General features: G+C 43.1%; 2 protein-coding genes across 6 annotated transcripts in view; one reads left to right on the top strand and one right to left on the bottom strand.

The window, feature by feature from the left end:
* Positions 1 to 9,232, top strand: part of elp1 (elongator acetyltransferase complex subunit 1) — a 36,376-nt gene extending 27,144 nt beyond the window's left edge. For 3 of the 4 annotated variants that reach the window (XM_017429761.3, XM_037977370.1, XM_017429760.3), the window contains exons 18-37: positions 1,319 to 1,434; positions 1,510 to 1,583; positions 2,056 to 2,134; positions 2,560 to 2,639; positions 2,708 to 2,839; positions 3,375 to 3,460; positions 3,542 to 3,690; positions 3,993 to 4,116; positions 4,198 to 4,295; positions 4,370 to 4,571; positions 4,649 to 4,710; positions 4,806 to 4,868; positions 4,946 to 5,006; positions 5,086 to 5,199; positions 5,760 to 5,859; positions 5,937 to 6,064; positions 6,393 to 6,544; positions 6,933 to 7,011; positions 7,086 to 7,149; positions 7,263 to 9,232. In XM_017429761.3, the coding sequence (XP_017285250.1) occupies positions 1,319 to 1,434; positions 1,510 to 1,583; positions 2,056 to 2,134; positions 2,560 to 2,639; positions 2,708 to 2,839; positions 3,375 to 3,460; positions 3,542 to 3,690; positions 3,993 to 4,116; positions 4,198 to 4,295; positions 4,370 to 4,571; positions 4,649 to 4,710; positions 4,806 to 4,868; positions 4,946 to 5,006; positions 5,086 to 5,199; positions 5,760 to 5,859; positions 5,937 to 6,064; positions 6,393 to 6,544; positions 6,933 to 7,011; positions 7,086 to 7,149; positions 7,263 to 7,338 (2,039 nt within the window). In that variant the 3' untranslated portion in view covers positions 7,339 to 9,232. Of the gene's footprint in view, positions 1 to 1,318; positions 1,435 to 1,509; positions 1,584 to 2,055; positions 2,135 to 2,559; positions 2,640 to 2,707; positions 2,840 to 3,374; positions 3,461 to 3,541; positions 3,691 to 3,992; positions 4,117 to 4,197; positions 4,296 to 4,369; positions 4,572 to 4,648; positions 4,711 to 4,805; positions 4,869 to 4,945; positions 5,007 to 5,085; positions 5,200 to 5,759; positions 5,860 to 5,936; positions 6,065 to 6,392; positions 6,545 to 6,932; positions 7,012 to 7,085; positions 7,150 to 7,262 lie in introns of those variants that run through there. The other variant, XM_017429764.3, reaches the window with a different exon arrangement.
* The window catches only part of LOC108243971 (probable carboxypeptidase X1), a 12,903-nt gene continuing 10,355 nt past the window's right edge, over positions 7,226 to 9,773 (bottom strand). For both annotated transcript variants that reach the window (XM_017429765.3, XM_017429766.3), the window contains 5 exons: positions 8,866 to 9,063; positions 8,694 to 8,790; positions 8,486 to 8,625; positions 7,768 to 7,870; positions 7,226 to 7,688 (listed from right to left, as the gene is read on the bottom strand). In XM_017429765.3, coding sequence (XP_017285254.1) covers positions 7,378 to 7,688; positions 7,768 to 7,870; positions 8,486 to 8,625; positions 8,694 to 8,790; positions 8,866 to 9,063 — 849 coding nt within the window. In that variant the 3' untranslated portion in view covers positions 7,226 to 7,377. The remainder of the gene's footprint in view (positions 7,689 to 7,767; positions 7,871 to 8,485; positions 8,626 to 8,693; positions 8,791 to 8,865; positions 9,064 to 9,773) is intronic.

Raw genomic sequence — 9,773 nt, 5'->3', positions numbered from 1 at the left:
AATGCCTACGTTTTGATATATAATTTGTTAATGTATCATAAAAAATGTGGGCGTAGGAGCAGTTTGTTCGCTAAAAAATGTGTTGTGCTCAGACAGCTCCACACTCTAGCTCGTTAGTGAGGTTAGAGTGTAACTGCCAAAATTTCACGAAAATTCCGAAATTTTTGCGTGATTTTTGGCAATTACGTCGCCATAGTAACACGAAACGCGAATAAAAATAGTAGCCCTCATGCCGAGACCGAGCCGGTCGTTCTGATATAAAATTTGTGGGAGTTCTTTGCACGGTTCGGGCCGCATTAAGGGTAACGGAAGAAAAATAAATAAAAAAGAGACACGTTTAGAGGTGTAGAGTAATAGGTGCCTGCCAGCAGTGCATGCAGGCCCCAATAATTATAAAGTCAGAGGACATGTATAGATGGAGGTAGTTGGCGTGAGGACAGAGTCAGATGGAGGAGGTCATTCAGGTCACCCCTGAAAAGGGAACAGCTGAAAGAAAAGTAATAATAATAATAATAAAATATCCAGAGTAAAGATATCTAGTGTTCTGTGATTAAACATTTTGAGAAATTACTTTTGTCATACATTTTTTTTTTATTATTTGAAGATGTTGTGGCCATTTATGTTTAATCTTTTGTAAATCACAATTTCTATCAATTTAGTCTTAATTTGGGCAGTTAGAACATACTTTAGTTAGTTTTGGAATCACAATCTGTAATTAATTTTTATATTTGGAATTGTTTAGATTATTTTTGTAAATTTTGGACCCTCTCATTAATTGGTGATTAAGAACACACTGGTGGAGGAGGCTTTTTGTTTGACAGATGTCCGGTGTGAAGATGGGAGGGTTTTTTTTTTTTATAAAACCACATTTTGAGCTGGTGGAATCGGTCTAAGTTAACTTTCGTTTTCATCTAAATTATAAGAGAATTTTAGTTATTGTTTTATCCATATTTGTTTGGCTGGAAATAAACATTTTTTAAACAATCAAGTTGGAAGTGCATGCAAAAATCAAACCACCTGTTGCCACCCATGGCCTTACTGGGAAAGTTTTGCTTGGAAACTAGAAGGCCGCGACAGAAGGGATGCAGACCCAACGTGGTCTCACAGCAAAATGTAAAACGGTAATAAACAGGGTATCTGTAGAGGTAATTACACAGGGTACCTACAGGATGGTTACAGTGGACAGACAGAGTAATTATGGGGCGTTCATGATGGTCCTTACAGGGTACTTCCAAGGAGACCAGAACCTTGGTACCCTGTGCTGTGCCCCAGTGTTGCTTTCTGTCAGTTGAAGTGAAAGTGACCTTTAACCCCTCAGGGCTGCAGGCAGCTCTGGCCTCTGATGGAGGTCAGAATGATGAGACACTTCGGCGAGTGGAGCGAGGATCCAGGATCGTCACCGTGGTGCCTCAGGACACCAGAGTGGTTCTGCAGGTCAGCGGAGTCAAAAACACACGTTATGTTTAAGTTTCTGAAGGAATTCACAGATTTTCCTTCATGTGTGTCCAGATGCCTCGGGGAAATCTGGAGACCGTCCACCACAGAGCGCTGGTGTTGGCTCAGCTCAGGAAGTGGTTGGATGAGTGAGTTTGAGCCTCCATGTTTGTTTCTGGATCAATAATTTGAGCCAAAGCTTTATTAGCATCCCGTCTGTCGGGACTTAAACTTTGTAACACGTACTGTAAGTGTACATACTTGTTAAAACTAGTAGTCTGAGTCAGAGATTCAACAACCAAGTTACCAGAGATGGATGTAAAGTTGCTCATTTGAACATGTTTTGGTTTTAAACTAAAATTACTTCTCTTCTCTGTCAGTTTCAGATCCTTTTCCTGAGATTTTATTACATTTTTCTGTCATAAAACAAATGTTAGCCGTGCACACATTCAGAGTATCTGCACCCAAATGAGCCGATAAAAACACACAGCTACTGCAGCCGTTTAACATGAGAGCAAAGACTAATTAAACACTTTATTTTTGTACTCAGAAGTCAGATGTTCTTCTCTATAAAAATTAGTTTTAATAATCGAGCCGGTCTGTTTTTGTCTTTGATAACAGGCTGAGGTTCAGAGAGGCCTTTGAATGTATGAGGAAGCTGAGGATCAACCTGAACCTCATTTATGATCACAACCCAAAGGTATTTATGAATTTTATTATGAAATTTATTGGCAAGATATCCGAGGAGCTTTCTCAGTAAAAAAGAAAACAAACAACACAGTCAATACAAGAGAAGAATAAATAAAGATTAACACGGAACGTGCTGAGTAATGAAACACAATCAAGCAGAATTGAATCAAAGGTTTGTAAAAACAAGAAAAGCTTTTAACAGATGAGTCTGACTGATCTCAGGTCAGCTCGTAGATTTTCTCACAGACCAGTTTATTTGACTTTAAACCACTTTTTGCATCAAACTAATTGAATTTCAGCTTCTCTGTTTACAACCTTTTATTAAATGGTGATTTCTGAATGAGACAAACTTTAATGGAAATATATTTAAATGTTGATAATCTAACGATGAGACATCTTTCAGAATTAAAATCAATATTTATTGTTTTTCTGCAGGTTTTCCTGGAAAACATTGAGACCTTCATCACACAACTCAACTCCATCAACTCCATTAACCTCTTCCTCACTGAGCTCAGGTGAGACCGAGCGTTTTCTCACCTGAAAGAATCGTTTTTATTAAATCGCTTCTCTCTGCTGCACCTAGAGAGGAGGACACGAGCTGCAGCATGTACCCCCGTCCCGACAGCGGCCCGGCCCAGACCCAACCCACCCAGAAGAAGGTCGATGTCGTTTGTGATGCTTTACGGAGCGCCATGGAGTCAATGGATCCGAACAAGTCAGTCGTGTTTCTGTTCGAGTCATGGGGGGGTGTTCATGTGTTTGTTAGCAAAATATATCATGAATCACTGGACAGATTTTAGTGAAACTCTCAGAAAGTAATCATTACCTGTACGTCTAAAACTCGTAAACAGTTGGATCTGAGATGGCCGACCTTAGCACCTCAAAGATGGCTACAAGGCCGTCAGCTCTACCTGAGAGTCTGAGAGTCTGAGTGGTGACACAGCTTGTGAAATAGTGCATGAGATCGTGCACGACAACATTTATAACCTTTGACTGAAAGAGCTTCATCTCTATCTCATCGTGAGATCGACGTCTAAACTCTGGCACAGAAAGTGGCGGGCGATATGCATTCTGTCAAGGAAAGCTAGGCCTTTAATTTAGATTACCTTGATAAGTTCAAACTGTTTGTTCTGATTAATATTGTGAATATTATCCAAGTATTTTAAAAGCTGGAAACAAAAACTCCAGTTTTTATAGAATCTAAAACTAAAACCATGTTTTGTTGTGATGTTCTGTTCGGGTTCTTTAAGGTTCTGTCTGTCCGTCCTGACTGCTCACGTGAAGAAGACGGTTCCGGAGCTGGAGATCGCGCTGCAGAAGGTTCACGAGCTCCGAGGTGAGCCGCACGTAACGATGACCTGCTGACGTTTTCGTTTCTCTGCCTCGTCTCGATAATTCAGTGTTTGTGTTTCTGTAGAGGATCCTCCTGAAGCTCCCGGCTCTGTGAGCGCTGAAGAGGCGTTAAAGTACCTCCTCTTCCTCGTTAATGTCAACGATCTGTACGAGCACTCCCTTGGAACGTATGACTTCGACCTCGTCCTCATGGTGGCTGAAAAATCCCAGAAGGTACAAGAAGTCAGGCGGGGAGGGAGCAATAAAACATCCAAACAAAACGAAGGACTGTGTAATATTATAGTTATTTATCATCATTAATATTCAGAGTCATTCTGCTAACGAGGTAATTAATTAGGTGAACTGACTGCTTTAAAGTTGGATATTATGTCGGCTCAGAAACTAAAGTCAGATCTCAGTAAATCATTCTTTTAAATATAAATACATACAGATATTTACATCTGGATGCAGCTGTTTATTGGTTTAAAAAGAAATGAAACACTTGAGATTGATAATTTGATTCTTTATTCCTGCAGGACCCCAAAGAGTACCTTCCTTTCTTAAACATGCTGAAGAGCCTGGAGCCGAACTACCAACGCTACACCATCGACAAACACCTGAAACGCTACAGGAAGGCCTTGGTCCACCTCACCAAGTGCGGTCAGTGATTCTACTGTTTGTTTCCTCTCTGGTGGTGGTGGTTCAGGTGCTGATGTGACCCAGTGTGTGTTTTATCCTCAGGAGAGGAGCATTTCCCTGAAGTGCTGTCTCTGGTGAAGGAGCAGAAACTCTACAGCGAAGCTCTGAGGTTGTACGCCGCAGACAGTCCTCAGTTCAAGGTAAACGCTCCGAACGTCTAACAGCCCCCGACATCTGAACACTAACACCAGACTTTGTCTCTTTTCCTCCTCAGTTTCTGAGCTGTGGATACGCCGAACACCTGATGGAGCAGCAACAGGCAGAGCAAGCCGGCTTGTTGCTATGGCGATGTGGCGAGCCTGTCAGAGCCCTGCAGGCGTTCACGATCAGCTCCAGCTGGAGGAACACCATCTGTGTGGCTCAGCAGATCCCGCTGCCGCCCGACCAGCTGGCTCTGCTGGCCAGAGACCTGGCAGGTAACCATGACAACAGGTAGTCTGACTGACGGTTGGCTGGTTTGAGTCTGATGCAACACGGCTTTGTTCTCCCTCAGAGAAGCTGACTGAGCAGAGGCGGTACTCAGAAGCTGCTCTGCTGTTGGATCAGTACGCCAAGGTGACACCTGAAACATCTGAAACATCTCTGACTGTTTGTTTCAGCTGCTAGTCCAGCTTTGATTGTGCTCATGATAATTCCTCTCTGCGACGCAGGACTGCGAGGAGGCCATCTTGGCTCTGATCACGGGTGCAGTCTGGGAGGAGGCGCTCAGACTGGTCTGTAAACTAATGAACTTTGTCTGTTTACTGTGACAAATTGGAGTTTATAAAAACAACATCTTTTATTCATTAAGATTTACATGCACAACAGACAGGATATAACTGAGACCAACCTGAAACCGGCGCTGTTAGAAGGTAAGAGTTCAGCTGAGCGGGAGACTCGTGGTTCGGTTGTGTTCGAGATAATCAAAATGACAATGTCTTTTGGTTTCAGCTGTAAACTCTCAGATGGGCTTTCTGGAGGCTCAGGTGGCGACGTTCGCTCGGCACAGGAACCGTTTGGCTGTGGTCCGGGAGCAGAAGGAAAAGGCCAGGCTGGACATGCTTGGTGAGGAGAAGTTAAAGTCTTTTATTTAGTGTTTTTGTAAACCAGGGTTCTCCAATCCTGGTCCTCAGGGCCTCCATCCTGCAGGTTTTCCTTGTTTCTCTGCTCCAACACCTGATTCAGAGGTTAAATCACCTCTTCATGTTCTGCAGAAGCCTGTTAATCAATCATTGATTCAGATCAGGTGTGTTGGAGCAGAGGAACAAGTAAAACCTGCAGGATGGTGGCCCTGAGGACCAGGATTGGAGACCCCTGGTTTAAACACTCATCTCTCCATCAGTTTTTTTTAATTGTTGATGTTTTTTATCACCAAACTGTGGTTGAATACACTCTAATTTGTGCTGCTCTTCTCAGAATAATATAGCAGAAAATCTATTTATAATAAAATCTCTCATTGAATAATAGTTTGTTTTATTTGCCAAACATCTGATCCACTCTAAATGAAGTTATAAAACTTCCACAACACTCATCTCATGTAACTGACCGTTTAAAATGTCTGTATTTATTTGAAAAAACCCTTTTTAGTTAGATTTCTCGCAGTAAGCCTTTATGTTCCTCCTCAGATGAAGACGGTCCAGACTGTCCCGATGCTGAGCTTTACTCCGAGGCCAGCAGCATGATGACCGCTTCCAAATACTCCCAGAGTAACTCCCGCATCTCCTCGTAAGACTCGCAGAAACATCCCAGCCCGGATTCACCTGTTTCTGTCAGCCACTCATGGCTCGGAGCTCTGCTTGCAGGAGGTCGTCAAAGAACCGCCGGAAAGCAGAGAGAAAGAAGCTGAGCCTGAAGGAAGGAAGCCCGATGGAGGACAGAGCCCTGATGCACGCGCTCGGGGAAATCCTCACCACTGTGGACAAAATGAGAGGTACAGACCACTTTATTCTCTTCTTATTTAAACCCATACACCAGTCAGATCCCAGCATACGGGAGGGAAGCGGGGAAGCTGAAATGAAGGAACATTAGGAATAAAGGGCTTTAGGAACTAAATTTAAAGACAGTGTGAGAAGATATCCACTTATTTTGTTTCGTTAGGAAGTGTGTATTGTTTTCCAGTATGAGCAGGATGAATCAGTGCATAGATAAAAAAAGAAAACTGTATCTCTGCTCATTTCGACTTGTACGCTGTAGTTTGTATACCTTTAAAGAAAAAGCAGTAAGGAATTGTGAAACCGTGTGAACCTCCCCCTCCACAGAGGAGATCCACAGCCTCCTGAAGGCCCTGGTTCTGTTCCAGTTTGACAAACAGGCCGAGAAGCTGCAGCTGGCCTACGAGGAAACTCTGCAGGCGGTGGAGGCAGCTGTTCCCGAGGTGTGGCCCGAAGGCCCGCAGAGCCACCACGCTCCGGTAAATACAAGACTTTCTCTCATTCTTACTACTGAAGCAGGCAGATCTGTCGGGGCCAGTTTTACCAACTGAATAAAATCAGAATAATTCACAAACCCAGCAGGTATACAGATAAAGGAAGGAAAAAGCTGGCGTACGGACTCTTTCAACATCTTCAGATCTTGTTTTTGCTCGTTTCCTTTAAGAGACTGCTGAGTTTTGTGGTTATTTCCAAAATCAGGTTATCATTTCTGACTTTAAAAAAGGATTAAAATGACAGAATTTCGTGTCCAAAACGATCTTTTCAGCTCTTTTCTGTACATTTCTTATCGTTTGTTCATTATTTGTCTGTCTGAGGAATGAGATGTTACCTTTTTACTGGGATTTATTTATTTTTTGACCTCTGAAGGTCACCGGGCCGAACTCGACTGCAAACAGCATCATGGCTTCGTTCCAGCAGCAGCAGAGACCTGCAGCTTCACAGCAGGGTCAGTAGAACCTGTGGCGTTCATGTGGTTTATTATTATTATCATCTCCTGAATCTGTTTGTTGTTCCTTTTAGACGCTGAGACTCCAGCAGCACCAAAGATGAGAAACGGTGTCAAGTGGAAGCTCAGTATTCTGAAGTAAATATACATAAAGTTCTGTTTTTTTGTTTTTACTGTACAGTGAAAGTCAGCTGTTTAATAAAGATTCATTGAATGTTCTCTCTTACTGAATCCTTTTATTTGTGAAACAGATCAGCTCGTGTTGTGACTCTGCTGCTCCACAGCAGAGGATCAAACAGCATTAATCCAGTGAACGTTTGCCTCTGAACCAAGCCCTGCTTTGTTCGCACCTTTTAAAGTTCTCCATCATACCCGTTTGGCCCGTCTGGCGGCGGCGGCTGCTGCACGCCTCTGGTTGATGGCCTTGGTGGTGACGCGCAGCTTCCGCAGGCGCAGTTGACGCAGCCGCAGCTGCAGGTCCTTCGGGAGCTTCCCCCCCTTTGCCAAAATGTCCTTGATCCTCTGTTTGGGGACCTTGATGAGGTGGAAGTCGCAGATGGTGGGGTAGTGGTCGTACATGACGCGGCAGGTCCGGGAGGAGGGCAGGTAACCCTCGGCGCTCGCCATCACGTGGTACTCACCTGGGTTCAGCAGCCGCCAGTAGTCGCCATCAGCCACTGCAGCGAGAGCAGAAGGAACATTACACTTACTTTAATAAGTGCTGCAGGTTTGTTCATTCAGAGCTAAAAACTGCACCTGATCGAATGTGATGATCAATGTCTTCAACTTTGATGATGGCGTCTGCTATCCCAGTCCCTGTGTCTTTGTCCCGGATCACACCTTTAATTCCTCGATGGACCTGCAGACAGTCAGAAGTGACCGATTTTCTGGGTTTTTTTGCTGAACGCAGTCCTAAAAGAAGTGCACAGTGGTCACAAATAGAAGCCGTCGAGCACAGATTTGGGTCCAATAACGCAAAACCTTTGACATCACTCTGAGATATGTTTAAAAGTAGCTCCAGATGAGTCTGTAGATGTTACATAACAGTAGATTAATCAGAACGAAAACTTCCATTTCCTGTAAATAATGATGCGTTAACTTGTTTATATAAACATTTTTATTGTGATCTTAAGAGTTTTTCTAAGTCAAGCTTTAAGGATTTTTTTTTCCTTTTTTTAACTCTTAGGAAACAGTCCTGGATGACAGAGAATTAACATTTTTTTATTCCAAGTTCCTATTTGTCATCGTACTCTAACTCCACAGACCAGTGAGACTGGAGGAATCTGAAGCTGCCTGTCACCCTCTGGTTCACCAGATCACTGTTGAAGGTACGGCGAATGCAGCATGAAGGAAAGTTAAGAAGAAATAAAATTCTGCTCCTCGTGAATCTGTTCTGAACCTCTGGGGTTGAAAACAAAGTGATGCAGTGACTCCAGGAACACAGATATGAACTAATGAGACGGGTTTCACTGACCTGCTCCATGTAAACCAGCAGAGACTCTCTGTTGTTCTCCCACTCCACAGGAAGCTCGCTGGCGTGAGGAAACTTATCACAGGACAGCTCCACCGTCACCTCGAAACAGTTGGTGTGCAGGTAGCTGAAATCATTCATGCCTGAAAACGTAAAAACGTTCAACAGTTTGTATCCAATTCAAGCTTTCCCCGCAGTAAGACGGACTTACTTCCTGGTACGTTGTGCCAGTCGGCCCCATTGATGATGTTGTTGTATCTGAGGAAGTCCTTGTTGTGGCACGGCCGCCGGTCTGGGTTTGACATCACCTGGTTCCACGAGAAAAGAAGATTTGGTTTGTTTTAGTGAAGACGCTGGTTTGAAGAGCGAGCGGGCAGACGTGCCTGGTTGGTGCTGGCGTACGCTGTGGCCAACCAGCGGAAGAAGCTTTCGTCGGCGGTGGGCGTGTGTTCGCGAGGCGCCCAGTCCCTGGTCATGTCGTACGGGTACGTGACGACCAGCTCTCCTCCGTGGAGGTTGGCGCCGAGGACGAACGGGACATTCTGCATCCAGTCGATGACGGCTCGGGTCTCAGACGCCACCTGATAACGAAGAGAGGGAGTTAATTCAAACCTCAGGGAACGCTCAGTGTGTGACTGTAAATCAACAGCTGAGAAAATATGAGAAATATAAACACAGCTGTTTGAAATCCACTAATATCACTTTATTTTATTATGTTTGGGAATCTCCACGATTCCTTTAATAAATAAACAGTAAATCAAAACTAATTTTATACCCAGGAATTCTTCTTTCATCCACAAACTTGAATGTCTGTATAAATTTCAGAGGATGACAGTAAAAACTCAGGAATCATTAAATAATAATATACAACATGTTCTTATTAGTTTTATTTTAAAGCCATAAATCAACTCTGTTTTGTTCTTCTCCCAACAATTAAAAACAGAGGACTCCAGGTTTTGTCTGTTTTTTTGCTGTTTTACACATTTGGATTAAATGTTATCATTTAGCAAGTTATTATTCAGCTTCATTCTTCTTCACAAAATTACTTTTATTTAATAACCCAGTGACGCAAGGGGGCCAAAATTTAAAAATCTGGTCCTAGCCAAGGGCCAATCACGATCAATATTTGTTAAAAATTACATAAATTAATTAGTTTTAGATGTATTATGTCAAATCATTCATATAGAAATATCAATGACCTTTTCCCAGTTACAGATTATACAGAATTTAGAGCAAACAGACTTTAATGAACTCAGACAAATAGATCAAACTTCAAAAAGCTCATCATTAG

This window comes from Kryptolebias marmoratus, linkage group LG9, assembly GCF_001649575.2.
Source record: "Kryptolebias marmoratus isolate JLee-2015 linkage group LG9, ASM164957v2, whole genome shotgun sequence".
Taxonomy (NCBI): Eukaryota; Metazoa; Chordata; class Actinopteri; order Cyprinodontiformes; family Rivulidae; genus Kryptolebias; species Kryptolebias marmoratus.
This window is presented reverse-complemented; position numbering and strand designations above follow the sequence as displayed.